At 42.4% G+C, this 18,470-nt stretch overlaps 1 protein-coding gene across 1 annotated transcript in view; it reads right to left on the reverse strand.

The window, feature by feature from the left end:
- TBC1D16 (TBC1 domain family member 16) overlaps positions 1-18,470 on the reverse strand; it is a 1,714,417-nt gene that overhangs the window by 823,190 nt on the left and 872,757 nt on the right. Inside the window, exons 10-11 of the mRNA XM_044068073.1 lie at positions 13,477-13,485; positions 4,439-4,622 (exon numbers count right to left, since the gene is read on the reverse strand). Of these exons, the coding sequence (XP_043924008.1) occupies positions 4,439-4,622; positions 13,477-13,485 (193 nt within the window). The remainder of the gene's footprint in view (positions 1-4,438; positions 4,623-13,476; positions 13,486-18,470) is intronic.

The raw sequence follows: 18,470 nt of genomic DNA on the forward strand, positions 1-18,470 counted from the left end.
ACAAAATACTCTCTTGCAAAGGTCTTTTAGTCTAAGAAGGGCTACAACAAGACCGGAGCCAGACTAAATGTAGCTATGTCAGACCTAGACCAACTAATCACTGTAGAAACCTTAGGCTAACTTGCCACAGAGGACCTTTCCTTCAACATGAACGCAGGAGACAGCCATGTAGGTAATCATGAAGGTGCTGCTAATTTTTTTTTTTTTTGGCAGCACCAAGATCAATAAGGAAAAATGATAATATTTTAGAAAACTCCAAGCCTCTGATCTTGGGAGCTGTTTGAAAGTTAAAATACACACACCAGAGCCAAGACAACGTAGCTGCTAAAACTTTACTGGTGCTTCCTGGTACCTCGACTGTTGCCTTCGAGGGAACAATTGCACCATCTGAACAGCCATTCTTTTATATACAACAATTCACACAAAATGATCCAATAATTCAATAAAATGTACCAACAACATTCCCACTTAAAGTGCAAAAGTGTTCCCCTACAAAATACCAAAAGCATTCCCCTAAAAGTGATCACCTCAAAACTGCATACACACAAATTACACAAACAACCCCAAGAATATTAGAATATATCCTCAGTGAAATATAAACAATAATAAGTCAAAAATTAAGGTTTAATTCCAAATTCAATCCATTGGGCTATAAAGTTTTAAATTAATGATAAACTTTCTTTCTGTTTTTAACACCTCTTATGCATAAACCGTCCCTTGAGTGAAATAAGGTTTGGCCAAAATGCTAAAGAAGAAGCTGTTATCAAAACCAGCATGGACTGAATGAAAATGTTGGGCAACTGGGTTGTCCAACTTAACATTCCTTATATCTCCCAGATGCTCCATAATCCGCTTCTTAACCATTCTCCTGGTCTGCCCAATATACCATTTTATAGGTATGCAACCACAACCTATAATATATACTACATCAAATGTACTACAATTAAAACGGTCAGCAGCTTTATAATTCCTTCCATTAATCTTGCTGCCATTTAAATTTTTAAATATGGCCAAACCTTATTTCACTCAAGGGATGGATTATGCACAAGAGCTATTAAAAATAGAAATAAAGTTTATTATTAGTTTTAAAACTTTATACTCCAATGGATTGAATTTGGAATTAAACCTTAATTTATGACTTATTTATAGGTTTGTATTTCACTGAAGATAGACTCTAATATTCTTGGGGTTGTTTGCATAATTTATATGTGTATGCAATTTTGAGGCGGACACTTTAAATGGGAACGATTTTGGTATTTTGTAGGGGAATGCTTTTGCACTTTAAGTGGGAATGTTGTTTGTACATTATATTGAATTACTGGATAATTACGTGTGAATTGTTGCATATAAAAGAATGTCTGCTCAAATGGTGTAATTGTTCCTCAAAGGCAACAGCCGAGGTACCAGGAAGCACCAGTAAGGTTTTGGCAGGTACGTTGTCTTGGCGCTGGTGTGTGTGTTTTTTTCAGCAATTTGTTTTTTGTTGGAGTTTTCATTGAAAGTTAAAATACTCTTCAGAATTAATCCTAGAAGTGGTGGATTTATGTTTTTTTCTCCTCTGGTTTTTAACTGATAACTTTGGCAATTCACATCTCCTGGATTTCACTATTTTATCATTCTAATTTTAAAATAAGGCAGAAATTTAGCTAATTGCGATATTCAGAAGAACAACTGCCTACCACAATCATGGTAATAATGTAAACATCATCTCAACTGCCAGCTCTGTAGGCATACTGGGATAAAGCAATGCTTATAGCGCACTTAACTGGGACGGCAATGAAGAAACTGGCTGGGAAGAAGGAGAATGATATGGCAAGCCTGTTTGCCTCTCTCTGAAGGAAGGATTGTGGGGGGTAGACCCCACAGAAAATCCCTGGTGGAGACTAGGAGTAACTGCATTTACTTTCCCTCAAAGGGTAAGGTATTTCAGTGGAAATTCCTCCTGAAGTGGGAGATATGCCGCTTACATATGCCCACTGGATACCATACCTTGAGGAATTGTGGGCATGTATAATGGGCAGATTAAAACAAAAAAAAATATCCCGGAGCAGGATGACAACACCATTCCTGCCACTCCATCTTGTGGGTGGGATAAAGGGAGTCACAAGTCTCTCCTTAGGAAAAAAAGACAAACAGTTTGGGTATACAGAAAGGAGCCATCATGGTCAGAAGCAATCAAGAATAAAAAAAGTACTTACATACACAAAAACATATATAAGCAAATATATATATATATATATATATATATATATATAGAGAGAGAGAGACAAATATATACACACACAAATATATACACACATTACATATACTTCTATCCTGAATATCTTGACTGATGATCTCTGATCTTCTTCTTCTTCTTTCGGCTTTTCCCGGTTAGGGGTCACCACAGCGGATCATCTGTCCGCTCATGATTGGCAGTGAAGTTTTACGGTGTCGAGTTGCCAGCCCGGTGCCTAACCTTCCACAGAAGGCACACACATGCACACACTCACACCTAGGGCCAATTTAGAGTGTCCAATCCACATCTTTGGGATGTGGGAGGAAACCCACGCGACCACAGGGAAGACATGCAGACTCTGCACAGAAAGCACCCCAGCCGAGAATCGAACCAGAGAACCTCTTGCTGTGAGGCAACAACACTAAGCGCTGCACCACCGTGGCCGCCCCGACTGATGATCTCTGATGTAAAACAAGTAACAGTCACTGGCTTCAAGACATTATTTATTTATTATTTATTTATTTGCAGTTGATTTACCAGGATAGTCCATTGGGCCAAAAAGAACCCGTTTTCAATGAAGTCCTGGGGAGAAAAGCTCCAGTACAGAAAATTGGGTACATACAAAAGATTGCTAAATAATTATACAAAATGGTAGATAATAGTCATAGGGAGAAAAGCTCCAGAACACACAAAATTAGGTTCATACAAGATTGCTAATATTTATAGAAAAGTGGTAGATAAAACATTTAAATTCACAGTTCATAAACATTCAGAACAATACAAACAAAGAGGATTAATGTGAAGTAAATGAGCTTGGAAATAATGTGAAATACATAGCAGAGGAGATTTGCAGAAGGAACATAAAAGTACCTTAAAGGGTGGAAACAGAGGGAACACAAGCTTTGTTAGATAAAAGTTTGGTCCCGTAAGCATATTGGTGGAAGGATGTGATGTATTTATGAGGGGTGGGAGCAAGAGCAATCCCATTGGGAAATTAGATGTGAGTGAAGCTGTTTTTTGAACATGTATTGGTTAGAGGTGGTACGAATGGATGGTGGGAGTGAGTTCCAGAGACGGGAAAGGTTACAGGTACATTAAGTACACTAAATTATATAGGCGTGATGGAAGATTTGAAGCAGTGAAAGCAGTAAGAAGCATGGAAGAAAGCATTTACAAATGACGGCTACAAAGGAGTGCCCTGCACACCTACCAAAGTTCTATGGAATGTTGCTACAACACCAGAGTTTGTCTTCCCAGAGATTAAAGAAGTGATCAAGAAAGAACAGCACATAAAGTGGGTAAAACAACTGTTAAATTTTTTTTTCAGTAACTTTCCATAAAAATTATATGCAGATTTCTCTTTAAACGTGACCACCATCTGGAATGACAATGCTCAAGACTTGAAGATGCACAGGTGGACAGTGACAGACTTTTTGTAGATTCCACTGGGCAATTATATCATCTACCTGAGGTGGGTTGTAGGGCTGATAGTACATAGGATTAAAGTTATGAGCTTTTGACAAGCTGTTTCCTGTAGTAGGGTATGATTCCATAAGCCTCCATATGTCTACTGCATGACTGTGAGGACGTTATTTAACCGGGTAGTAAACTGAGGCAACTGCAAAGCCTTGGCTAGGCTCCTCAATTGTCTTCTTGACTGCCTGTCTAGTAACTCTCTACCCACCTATGAGCATCAATCTGATTTCAGTATGCTCAAAAACTGCCCCTATCAATTTATTCTCTTTTGTACAGGAGCAATAATTTTGGAGGTAATTATGTTTGGCAGGTGGACCTTGCGAAACAAAAAAAAATCACATTTGCACCATATTTTAGAAAGAAAAACTTTCATAAAACTAGTGGATAAGTACCATTTTGAAGGGCACAGCTTTCTAGCTTTCTACAAACTGCTTTATATTCGACTGCCATGTCTAGCTACAGATAGCAGCTACAGGGAAAAGCCAAGATTCACCATGGCCCAAAGCAGTGCCCCTGTAGTAACTGAACATATTGATACCCACCCAACAATCACTCTTAAAAAGACATTTTATATTAGCAGGTATTAGATTTAGCAAAAACCACAACCAAACTCCTGACTTCAGTTCCAAACAACTCAATGACAAAACATTCAGCTCTGAAGTAACACAAATGGATAAAAAAAAAATTCTCTGCAGTAAAACAAGAAAAAGCATAAATAAACAAGGCTTCCAAATGCTAGTTTACCTGATCTTTCAGGTGAGTCTCTGTACAGTACTTCCACTGCTGAAACACTTCTGCAAGTTTATCTAGGCCACCATGGTGAAAATGGAAGATCTTATACTGACTTTCTCTACTGGCAATGACCAACTGCCCACACGTGCAAGCTTCATCACTAAAAGTAATAAAAACAGGCAAGTTATATATGCATCTTACAATGGAACCAACAATCTTCAGATACTTTACTTATTATTTTATTAAAAAGATAAGATGCAATTCTGTGTTAGTCTTTATGGACAAGACAGGCAATTTGGTCTTGCTTAAGAAATCCCTTTACTTACACAGTACAGAAGACTACAGGAATCAAAACCAATTCCTGCAGGATATAACTTGCTTACACCTCATTACTTTAACCCTTACACTACTCCGCTGACCTTCACAATACTTGTGAGGCAAAGTATTCTTTGGAACATCTCCAATAAAAATCAGTCTATCATCAGTCTATAAGTCACGTCACAACTACCAACACAGAGCTTTAGTTAGTGTTGGGGGAACTTCTTACACAGCTGCCTTCTTCTCAGGAAATTATTCATAAAGGAGATATTCATGCACAGGTAAAAAGATGAAGACATGGGCAGACATGAAATGTGTACTGCAGACTGTCAGGCAGCACTCCATTTCATCACCCCATGCCTTCACATCTCATTTACCTTTTGCATCAAGGCATTATTGAAAAAATTCCCCACTTAATACACAGTCAGAAAAGATATGACCCAGGTGATGGTAACCTGTCACTCCCAATCAAGCCACTGGAAAAAAAATCACATTTTTAACATTAGCCCCCAGTCTTCTCAAACAGAGTAGTAAGGCATGTTCAATGAAATGAAAAAAAAATAGGCTGCTGAAGACAGAACTGGCACAAAGATGATGTAAAAAAAAAGCTCATAATGATATAAAAGAAACAGAAATACAGCTAATATGGCAGGTCAAGATGTCATCAGGAAAGGAGAGGGCAAAGAAATGGAGGGATAAAAAAGAAGTTATGTACTCACCATAACGCTCCATCTGAGTAGATACTTCATTTGTCTGCAACCTGTGGGTAGTCGGATCTGACCTCGGATCCGAACCGGCAGCTTTCCAAGCTTCAAGATCCAAGCTCCTAGCTCCTCCCCCCTACCCATAATCCCTTACTACCAACCACATTACCTCAGATCGTGTTATTTTGCCCTATAGGCTAAAGACGGAGAAGAAATTCTCCAAGGAACAATACCTTACCGAGGTTCGGGGGATGGCAGGGGGGATCGGTTGCAGACAAATGAAGTATCTACTCAGATGGAACGTTATGGTGAGTACATAACTTCTTTATCTGAAGTAGTTACTTCATTTGATCTGCAACCTGTGGGACAGAGTCCCCAGCTTACCTAAAGGCCCTGGGTGGTCCCTACGGAAGGATATTCTGAAGCACCGCGGAGCCAAAGGAAGCCCTACTTCTGGAGATCATGTCCAGTTTGTAATGAGAAATGAACGTGTGGGAAGAAGACCAGGTAGCTGCTGAACAAATATCGTCTACTGAAACTCTAGACCAAAAAGCTGTTGAGGTAGCCACAGATCTAGTAGAATGCACCCAGACGGCAACCGGAGCTGGCTTCCCAGCTGAAATGTATGCTTGTCTAATACATTGAGAGATCCAATTTGCCACTGTCACCTTAGAAATTGGTTTGCCCATGGCTGACTTAGCATAAGAGACAAACTGGTCTGACTTGCGAAAATCTTTAGTCCTATGCAAGTAAAAACGTAGTTGTCTGTGCACATCCAATTTGTGCAATATGTATTCACCTTTGTTTTGGAAACTCGGGAAGAAAACAGGAAGGTTAATAGACTGATTAATGTTAGTCTCTGTGGCTACCTTAGGCAGAAAAGAAAGATTAGTCCTGAGGGCCACCCTATTTTTGTGAAAAATAAGGTATGTATACTTAATGCACAAGGCTTGCAACTCTGATACCCGCTTGGCTGAAGTAATAGCAACCAAGAAGGCCGTTTTCCAAGATAAGAATTTTAATGGCACTGAGGCCGCTGGCTCAAAAGGTGGTCCTGTTAATGCTTGTAAAACCAAGGTAAGATCCCATGGAGGCATAGCCGGCTTAATGGGAGGCTTTAAGAGAAACACGCCTTTTAAGAAGGCTTTGCATATCTTTGCTGAAGCCAAAGAATTTACGCCATCCCCCACATGATAATGAGAGATGGCTGCAAGTTGGACTTTAACAGTGGACGCACTAGCTCCCTGTCTAAAAAGGAGGGATAGGAAGTCCAGGATAGTGGGAATAGGAACCGTAAAGGGATCTAATTCCTTATCCTTTGCCCAGATGGAAAAGCGTTTCCATTTACTGGTATAGAGCTTTCTGGTGGATGGCTTATGAGCTACAGGGGACGAGATACCGGGAGTCCTTGCCATTAACGGAACTGGATCAACCAGGCCGTGAGCCTGAGGTTGACCAGGTTCGGAGTGTGGCATCTCGTCGGATGCGAGATTAGGTCTGGTCTGGGATCCAGAATCCATGGGTGGGCCACACTGTGAGACTGCAGAAAGGGGAACCAGATTTGTCGAGGCCAGAATGGGGCAATGAGAATCACTCTGCTCCCCAACTGACAGGCTTTCTGGATGAATTTCATCATCAGAGGAAGAGGAGGATACGCATAAAGGAGACCGGGCGGCCAAGCATGAACCAGAGCGCCCCTGGGGGATTCCCCTCTGGGGGGAACTATCACGAAGTAATCGCTGCATTTTGAGTTTAGGGGAGAGGCAAAAAGGTCGCAGCAAGGTTGACCACATTTGAGGAATATCTGCTTCGCGACAGAGGGATTCAGAGACCACTCGTAAGGGCTGAGAAATACCCGACTCAACTTGTCCGCTAATATGTTGGCCCGCCCCGGAATGTGCGTTGCTATCAGAAAGCGGTTGGTGGAAATAGCCCATTCCCACACTCTCATGGCTTCTCGACACAGGGGGTAAGACCTGGTCCCTCCCTGTTTGTTTATGTACCAGACAACGGACATGTTGTCCGTCTGGATTGCAATAGTCCCCAGAGGTAGAAGGTGATGGAGAGCTTGCATCGCCAAAAGCACTGCCCTCACCTCTAGGACATTGATATGCAATGTAGTCTCTAGAGAAGTCCACGTGCCTTGGACGGACTTGCCTGCGTAATGCCCGCCCCACCCGAGGCAGGAAGCGTCCGTGGTCAACGTGCCTTTGACTGGGGAAATCACAAAGGATCTCCCTTCTTTGAGTTCCTGAGCCTGTAACCACCAAAGTAGGGAGTCCCTGCATGCCCTGCTCAGAGGAATCGGCATGTCCAAGGGATGGACCGATAGTGACCATTGGACCTGGAGAGTCCATTGTAACACTCGCATTCGCAGATGGGCATGGAGAGAAAGGCCGATCGCTGCTGACATAGACCCTAACGCCCTCAGGACTAATTCTGCTGGAAGAGTGGGGCTCCGAAGAATGTCCAAGACTTGGCGAGACAAACTGTTTAGCCTGACCGATGTCAGAACCACTCTGGAGATTCGAGTATCCAACCTGGCCCCTATGAATTCTAGGGCTTGAGTGGGGCACAGGCAGGATTTCTTTAGATTGACTGAAATGCCCAAATGACGAAACAGAGAGAGGGCGTAATCTCTCACCACAACCAGTAGATGCTTGTTGGGGGCGGTGAGGAGCCAGTCGTCCAGGTAAGGGAACACCTGAATGCCCTGGAGTCTCAGGTGGGCTGCAACCACTGCCATGACTTTGGTAAACACTCTGGGGCTGAGGTTAGGCCAAATGGAAGAACCCTGAACTGATAATGACTGGCTCCTAGCCGGAAGCGGAGGAACCTCCTAGATCGTCTGTCCATTAGTATATGGTAGTACGCATCTTTGAGGTCCAACGAGCACATCCAGTCGTTCTCCCGCAGAAGGGGGAGAATAGATTGGAGGGTGACCATCCAGAACTTTTCCTTGGGTATGAACAGGTTCAGGGACGAGAGGTCTAGAATGGGTCTGAGGTCCCCCGTTTTCTTTGGCACCAAGAAGAACCTGGAGTAATAACCCAACCCGGACTGATCTGGGGGGACGAGCTGGATGGCTCTTTTTCTTAGCAACTCCGAAATTTCCTGAGCTGCAGACTCCCTTTGATGGGGTGGAACATCGGGGAGATGTTTGGGTTTTGGGGGGGGGGGGTGAATGGTATAGTGTAACCTCTGGATATTATCCAGAGCACCCATCGATAATTTGTAATGGACTCCCAGTTTGACAGGTGCACCGATAATCGCCCCCCGACTGCCTCCAGAGAGGGACAGTCGGGCAAGCCCTCAGGGCTGTTGCGCGGGTCCCTCCGAGAAAGGTTCTCTAGACCCGAAGTTACGCGGGCCCCCTCTGCCTCTTGGCCGGCATCCACCTTGTCCTCCTCTGCCTCTAGAGGATGAGTTGTCCGCAGCAGGATGGGATTGCTGAGATTTACGGAACCACAGCTTCTTTTGCCCCCTCTGATTCCTGGAGAAGGATCTTTGGGGGTTAGAGAAACGGACTCCGACGGCCGACAGCGTCTTCCCATCCTTTTCGCTTTGGACTAGCGTGTTGCGAACTGATGAGCCAAATAAGGCCGAACCATCATAAGGGGTGTTCGCAAAGGATGCCTTAAAGGGATCCATGAAGTCGCAAAGGCGGAGCCAGGAGTGACGTCGCAAGATACTCCCGCTCCGCTAGCTCTAGCGGTTCCTTCCGTGGCATGGGAAAGAAGCCGCATAGATGTATTTGATATGGACTTTAGAGTGGCCATTCGAGTCTCAAAAACCTTTTTGTCTGGGACCGACATGGACTCCGGAGGGGGTGCAGCGTATTCTTTAATTAAGTCACGCTGCAGCCTGATAGTGTGTGCCATGTAGTTCAGCGACCTTATGGCAAAGGTCGCTGAAGCAAACATCCGCTTCCCAATACGGTCCAAAGCCCGGGACTCCTTGTCCGGTGGATGGACAGAAGAACTTTCTTGGGCAAGTTCTTTCTTAGTGGCCGCCGCCACCAACATAGCATCAACCAGCGCCTTTGGACCAAGAAGGTCTATCAGAGGGAGGGCTGAGGACCTTATCCGGGCATCTAGGGATAGGCTCCACGGTGTCGGGCTCCTTCCAAGCCCTGGTGGTAATTAGGTCCACCAAGGGGTCGGCTGGGGGGGACACCCAGGAGGTAGATGGGCCTGCCTCAAAGGCCTCCAGAAATACGGACTCGTCCAGGGAGGGTTTTTGGGCAGACCACCCCCCTCTTATACACAACATTTCCATGATGTCTCCAAATGAGACATCTTCAGGGGGTGACCTTGGGGAACCCTCCGTATCATCCAAATCTGTATCCGTGGTAATGGACTCAGGGGAGCCCAGGTGCATCCTTTTGCACTGGTGCTTCCGAGGCACCTCTTCAGCAGGACTGTCCGAAGAGGGCTCGTCCACCGGGTGGTGTTCCTCCCTAGGAACTAACTGGAGGCTTTGGGCAGGCTGTCCAGATGGACGGATGATCGAAGACAGACCCTGATACAGTGGGGGCATGGGTGGATCCGAAGGCCCGGTCGGGGACCTGGATGACCTCGACAGTACCCTCTCCACTACCTCAAAAGCCAAGGGAGATTCACTGTCACCAGCCTGAGAAAGTAACCTCCTCGGCTCCGAGGATAGGATTGGGGTCGGAGCCGAAGCAAATCGGACCAGAGGTAGTGGTGTGCTCCGCCCCAATCGGCGCCGAAGACACAACCACTCCCTCGGATCCGATGCTCAACCCTCGGCCCCGAGAGCTTGGATCCGACAAGCTCGAAGGTATAGTCGGCATCGAAGACACTATCCCTGTCGGCGCCGACGTATCCCCGGATCCGAAAGGGCCTGGATCCGACAGCTCCAAGATCCGAAAAACGGGTCGGAGAAGGAGCGATCGGGGCAAAAATGGGGGCTGCACTCCCTCCCAAAGGGGGGGAGGCAAGAGCATCCCCATCTGCTTCTGGGTCTGTAAAAATCTTCGCATCATCCGATCCATGTTTGCTTCGGAGATGCTTCTTGTAGACCGCGAGGAGATAGTCGAGGCAGGCCGGGAGGGCCGCCTCGAAGACCTCGAGGGAGACCTATCCTCCTCCTCTGGCTCCGGAGAAAAGGAAGATGAACGGAGCTGAGAGGACAAGGATCCGGACACCCTCTCAGGGGACTTCAGAATCTTTTCAGGCGGAGCCCAGGGATGAGACTCGGCCCGCCTCTTTGAACTATGGCCCGCTCTGTCTCTATGCTTCTTTTTCTCCCTGTGGGAAGAAGCACTAGACTCCACAGAGCTAGTACCCGATAAGGGAGGTTGAGTCCCGGGTACAGCTAAGGGAGTAGCTGGCGCCAAAGCTACAGGAGTAGCTTGAACCCGGCTGGGAGAGGAAGAAGAAGCCGATTCCTGAGGGAGTTTTCCCGCCAGGATCAGCTTGTTCTTCCTGTCCCTGAGTGCCCGAGGGTTGAAGGCCACACATATCTGGCAGGCCTCCGATAAATGTGCTGCCCCCAGACATAAAACGCACTGAGTGTGGCCATCAGCTGGGGAAAGCTTGTGGCCACACTCAGTACATTTTGAAAATATGGCCTTAGATTCAGCCATAAGTTCTCTCACACACACACACCCAAACACTAGGGGGGGGAGGGGGAGAGATAAATCTAAACTAAGGAAAAAAAGGGTTTTTTTTTTTGTTTTTTTTTTAAGTGGGTTTTAAAGGATTCGACACTAAAACAACACACACACACACACAATTTAAAACTAGAAATTGCTATAAAAAGGAACAATCTCACCAGGCCAGGAGCTCTTCACTAAGAAGCAACTGTCTTTAGCCGCGGCAAAAAACGATCTGAGGTAATGTGGTTGGTAGTAAGGGATTATGGGTAGGGGGTAGGAGCTAGGAGCTCGGATCTTGAAGCTTGGAAAGCTGCCGGTTTGGATCCGAGGTCGGATCAGACTACCCACAGGTTGCAGATCAAATGAAGTAACTACTTCAGATCAAAACTTTTTCAGAGATGTAAAAAAATGTAAGCGGGAATAATCAAGATATTACTGAAGGGGGGACTTTAAAAGTACAGTGGTGAAACAGTCCTGCAGAACGGGAATCACAGTTCCTTTAAATAAAGGTGACTCCAAGTAAGGGGGACACAACTACATGCCACTTCCACTCCTGCATGGTCATGGAACGACTCTGCATCATACGCTAGTAGAGAACCTGAAGGCCAATCCTCTGTCTGTTATCTGAATGCTCTGACAATGCAAAACTCTTATTAGACCAAATAAGTACCATGTGGATGGTGTATAGCTAGATTGTTTTACAAAGTTCATTCTCACTGTGCCCCCAAAGAGGCTGGTAAAGAAATTAAACTGTGTTAGGCTATACAGAATAAATTTTAGTTTAAAAATATTATATTCATATATATATATATATATATATATATATATATATATATATATATATATACATATGTGTGTGTGTGTGTGTGTGCATACATACATATACATATATATATATATATATATGCGTGTATCTACTGAATTTAATCAAAAGATTCAAACGTCGATGTTCAAAGCATCATCTGAAAACAATGGTAACAAAAATGTCAATACACTAATGCACATGCACCAAGCAATAACCTCTGTGCAAGCAAAATTAAAACTTAAAAAATAAAGAAAAAAGAGAAAAAAACATGTTTGTTGTAGGGGGGCAAGCTCCCCTGCAACCCCATACCCTGCCAGTCCATCCACAAAATCTTTTACCCATTTTTTTGCACATGGGGATGTCACTTCAACATATAACAACTCTGAAATTGCACAATATCAGGGAAAGGTCATACTCCACAATCCTGAGAATTGTGAAATATCGTACACTTGTTGACCATCTGCTTAGCCAACCAAATACTGTTGGCTTAACAGATGCCTACCAAACATACTTTTGACAAAATTCAGTGCTTCCATACATTAGTGAAATGCACGGTATCAGAAAATCACACTGTCAAATGACAAACGATTGAGCATAAATGGTCAATCACCAGAAAATTAAAAAGCAAAGGAAAACACTATAAAAGCTTTTTGCATGGGATAAGCCCCTACACTCCCTACATCCCCTGGTTACTATATACCCACTCCAAGACAGCAATACATTAGGGAACGGGGAAAGCTCCCAATTCCCATTGTACTGAAATCTTGCACAGAAAAAAAAAAAAGTACATGCGAGCATCTTTTTTCTCTGTGATAATTGCTACATTTGATCAGCTATAGCTAACCCATTTGTTTGTGAGTATAAATACATATTACACACACACACACACATATGGGTCTGTCATAACTCTGAAAACTCAATACTGAAACTCATAAGACTGAACCCATTTCACTGAAAACGGTCTCCACAAGAACTATATACTAAAAACATATTCTTGCAGGGGGGCAATCCCCCCTGCAGCCCCACACCCCCCTTGCTTATACATACTAACTTCATGACCACACAAGAGCTGAGAAAAGAAAACAGTACAAACACTGAATCAGTGCTCAACAGCTAACACAAGCATCTACAAATCTGGGGGTACAACATTATGCTGACCATTGCAATTAACACATACAATGTTAGACTCACTTCCCTAATTACTCCTATGATAAGAAACGACACCAATGTATACTTTCTACACAATTCGATACAGATCTACACTTTTCAGTGAAATGGGTTCGACCTTATGACTTTCAGCATTACGATAGGGACCCATACACACACACACACACAAACACTTTACAAATATATATATATATATATATATATATATATATATATATATATAGTTCCCTATCAGAAGCCTGAAACACTATAAGCCTGAAAATCAAAATCCTGAAAACTAAAGCCTGAAAATGCAAAATCCCAAAAACCCAAAATCCTGAAAACACAAATAATGCTAATATTTCACTATAAAGACACTAATATCTACCAACTGACCCTGACCCTAACCCTAAGGTCCGTCACTATCGCACACTCACCTGACCCGCGCCCTAACCCTAACTCACTTAAACCGCCCCTAACCCCAATATTTGTCACTATTGCATACATGCTTAACCTGCGCCCTAACTCTAACTCACTTAAACCGCCCCTAACCCTAACATAAAACCAACCGCACACTTACCTGAACCCAACACATGACCTAACACCACAGGGCTAACAATAGCAAAGCCACAATGACGTCAGTATGTCCATTTTGTGTTTTCAGGATTTTGAGTTTTCGGGATTTTGCATTTTCAGGCTTTAGTTTTCAGGATTTTGATTTTCAGGCTTATAGTGTTTCAGGCTTCTGATAGGGAACCATATATATATATATATATATATATATATATATATATATATATAGTTTACTATTGAAATCCCGAAATGGATGCTGTCGAGTGATCACGTCATCGAAATAAAATACTGAAAATAAAATCATCTGGCAAGCAACAATAACTAAACTGGTAATGTCAACCCCTCCCATTCGACAAAAATCGACATTATCCAGCGTACCTTGCCTTCCAGTCACTCCCAAGTAATGTTTTGCAGTGGGGCAAGCCCCCCTGCACTCCCACACCCCCTACTAACTATATATACAAACTCAGAGATCGCAGTGCAGTGAGAAAATGGGCACATGTCCCAATTCCCACTATACCACAATCTCCAGATACAATGTCGACCTCACATCATCGAATGCACACTAGTATTCACTGTTGTGGAGCCGACCATTTTTGGTTCGACCTTCCATGAACTGGAAATTAGCCTCTTGACCATTTCCAGTTTGCCTGAATGCCATCCGACATTTCCATAGTAAGCATATATATATATATATAGACACACACACACACACACACACACATACATACATATATATGCACACACACACACACACACACACACACACACACACGTGTCATACGTACTTTGTAACAACACAAACCTCAGAGCATGCAAGTGAAAAACAATTAATAAAATCACAAGATGAGGAAGAAAGCTCAATGTTTCATAATCCACCTTATCTCTCTCAAAAACTTGTTAATGTCAAAGAGCAATAAACTTGGGAAAGAGAAAAAAGCTGTGCTTTTAAATGCCCGACACTAAAAGAAGTGTCCAAACCTGCAGTCAATCCACAGCAGAGACAGAAGAGAGAAATTCAAAGTTTTTCTGCAAAGGTCACACACTGCAGTTTTACATTCAGTCAGCCTTATTAATTTTTTAACATCTTGATCAGTTCAGATATTCAGTCATACCAGTTGCCAATCTAACACAGCTACAAACAGATTATGAAGGAGTTCTGCTTTGGTATGTCACTGAGGACTACTAAACAGCCACATTTTGACAAAAGGAACTGAAGACTATGGTACTGCATCTTGCTAATTCAGTGCTCTTATTCATAGAAACAAACTGAGATCTACTTTAGCAAAGAAGTGCCTTGACAAGTAAGGGAAATCAGCCAAATTCAGCCCTTCTGTCTAATAGACATTTGACCAAGAAAGACACCATGGATTTTCAAATAATTATCTTTGCTTTTCTGGATTCCCCAAATAGTGTACATCAGAATTTTTTTTTTTCATTGCTCACCAAGGAACAATTTTACCTTTGAAAGGTTCTGCTAACAATGGACTTGTGGATGAAAAAGGAGAGAGAAGCTATGTAATTACCATAATGCTGGATCTTTTTCATTCTCAGTCCATCCAATTTGATGAATGGGAAATAAGCTGCTTCTTGGATCAGATCTGGCCATGCAGCTAGTGCGCCTAGCTTCAGGTCATACCTCTCAACCGTACTGAATTCCACGGTTTTTACCGATTTTGAGGGCAAAATATTGGGGTGCCACGAATTCCCGAGTGGGCCCCTTAATTTCCCAGGCTTTATATTAAAGTTTACCACTTTAAATTTTTTGAAACAGTTTACCACTTTAAATGTATAGCTGATGTCACCACCCATCACCAGCCTACAGAGGTGTGCGTGATGACATCAGCTACTGCCTGTTGGACTGGAGGGAACAGGGAATATGAACAGTAATGGCGGGGAAAATGCGTGTATAACTTTTGCAGAGTCCGGCTTCCACATCTCCAGGTAAGAACATTCATTGTTCTTCGGCTTCTCTCTTATTTTAAATGCTGGCTGGACATTACCATTTTACCTGCTACTACTATTGGGCCGCTGACTGGGCATTACCCTTTTAGCTGCTACTGTTGAGCTGCTCGGTTTGCTCTTTGGTTGTTTAATTTATCTCCTGAGCTGGCTGTTCTTTAAGTTTTGAGCTGTATGTGTGTGTTTTTAAATGCTCGATTTATCTGCTGCTGCCGTGAACTTGTTTAATTTATCTGCTGAGTTGGAGCTGGGCTGGCCATTATTTCTTTATTCTGAGCTAGCTATGTGTTTTTAATTATCTGCTGAATTAGAGATGTGTTGTTTTTAAATGCTGATGATTTATCTGCCAAGTTAGAGCTGCCCATTATTTTTTATTCTGAGCTGTGTGTTTTTAATTATCTGCTGAATTAGGGCTGTGTTGTTTTCAAATGCTCGCGAAGTTGCGATTTATCTGCCGAGTTAGAGCTGGCCATTATTTCTTTATTCTGAGCTGTGTGTTTTTAAAGCAGGTATGGGCTGTGGCTGTTCTTTAAGTTATGAGTTGTGTGTGTGTGTGTTTAAATACTCTATTTATCTGCTACTACCGTGAGCTTGTTTAATTTATCTGCCGAGTTAGAGGCAGAGCTGGCCATTATTTCTTTATTCTGAGCTGAAAAACACTTCAAAGGATAAAATCTATAATACGGGGAGTAACAAAAGAAGAGGGAACTGAAATGAAGTAACGCAAGAAAAGAAAAAAGTAATAAGGGTAACGGGGGAGGTGAACATAGGAGCTTTGATAAATGAGAACTGAAAAATACAGGATATGTTTTCAAATTTATAGCTGCTAGAAGCATGAAGGAATATATAGAATACGCAGAATTTTAAGAATGGTTTTGTGTGCATTATTTTGTTCCCAAATTCTCCATGGTAATGTAGATTCCAGTTGCTGATAAGTTAAAAGCACTGACTGCAGCAACAGAATTTAATAAATGTAATATTCAGGAACTGCCTTTTGAACTCTTCATAAACTGCTGATGCATTTGATGTGTTTCAACCCGATAAATGTTTAGTTTTTATTTTAGAATGACTCAAGTAGACCTATGCCAGTTAATTCTGTCTTTACTTATTATGGATAATACATGTTTCTTTTCTCTAATGTTGGTATCTCATGATCTACTGATGTGAAGTCATATGACCAACCAGCAAATTTACTTTTGCTGTTAATGTGTATAGACGTAAAGTACAGTGTTTGATTTTTCATAAATTTATCTCTTCTGTTTTCTTTCTAAAATACTGATGATATTCATTCTTGGCTACCATTGCTATTATTAATTTATTTTTTTACAGTGTTACTTTAACTATTTTTATGAACTGAGGTTTGCAGTTGCATTTCTGTTTGTTCGTTGCACTTATTTATGTTTTCTTTTGATATCACAGTTAGACTTTACAATTCAGAGCTCGCTCTACCACTGTGTTTTATACCCTTATGTGGGTCTTAGCCCAGGAAGTGGCAGCATTGAGGAAGCTTCATGCTAATGCAGTAGTCCACGGGAATGGCTAATGCTGATTTGCTATGAGATCTTCCCTAAATGTCCACTGTTCCATATTAACCTGGCAGAGCAATTCTCTTGTATTTTTTACTCTAGGAGGAAAAATAAACATAATCTGATGATGTTCACACATTCACTCCTATTGGTGTAGCCATAGTACAAGCCTTATTACATTACACATTGTTGTTGTTATTATACGTTGCAGCCATAGGTGTGTGTGTGTGTGTGTGTGTGTGTGTGTGTGTGTGTGTGTGTAATGCCCCAGGTAAGCATACCTGGTGGTTAGGCTCAAACCCTTTACCTTAGGCAAAGGTAGCAAGAGCCTAAATCACCTACCCACACCAGCTTCTCTAACACTGAACAAGCAATGTTTAAAATGTGTCCCTTGCCCCCCCCCCCCCCCAGTAAATTTTGACTTTTTTCTTAAGTTGTGCTGCGCAGTTCCTCGGGGGGGGGGGGGTTCAGTGCTGCTTACGTGAAGTCTGTTTTTTCTCAGTAGCACAACAGGTAGAATACCTGCTTTTGATGCAGAAGGCTGTGGGTTCTACTCAAGTCCCACAGTGTGTAGTTAGATTGCAGATACTCTACTGTGTTGTGCTTTTAATGCTGCAGTCCTGAGAATGTCCTCATTGGTGACGATACCTAGTAACTATGAACCTGTTATCAGTTTACCATCCATTCCTTATTGCAATATTAGTAGCTTATTTTTTAATGCAACTAGCAATTTAACCCTCAAGAGCAACCAGCACTTTATTTGTAGATGAAACAGTGAAATCTAAAGCTGTTTGCTAGCAGCAGTCTCCATTAGTTACAGAGCTCTTTAATGTGGAATTATTTAGATGACTTACTTCTGCAGAGATTGTGTAAATTTACTGATACTGGTGGATTAGAAGCTTAAATAGACTCTTATGATGGAAATGCTCTGAATTGAGCAGTTTTGTCATTATTGGTTCATGTATTTTGTCTCATTGTTTACTGGAAAAATGTTAACAATAAATGTAAAATGCGCTTTAAGAACTGTGCTGTATTGTACAAGGAATATAATATAATTTAATACAATCAGGAAGGTGCATCAAAGAAAATATGTTTAGTGTGCAAAGGGCCTATGATTTGAAAACAGCCCAAAGGTAATCTTTCTCTGCCACTGGTCAGATGCATTTTCTTTGAATGCGGGTTTCAATGCTGTTTCAGTGAATGTGAGTTTCAAGGGCAGAGAAGCTTTAATGCAAAGTCTGTTTTCACTGTGAGACTTGTGTTGCTTTGTTTGGCAAATATCTGACTATCTGTGTTTGTGCTATATAAAATGTAAAATAAAAGCTTTAAATGAAATCTGAATAATCGTTGTAAAAGTAAAGCAGACACTATGTACATTAAGACCGTC

The sequence above is a fragment of the Protopterus annectens genome, chromosome 4.part0, assembly GCF_019279795.1.
Source record: "Protopterus annectens isolate FY-2018-M chromosome 4.part0, PAN1.0, whole genome shotgun sequence".
NCBI lineage: Eukaryota > Metazoa > Chordata > Ceratodontiformes > Protopteridae > Protopterus > Protopterus annectens.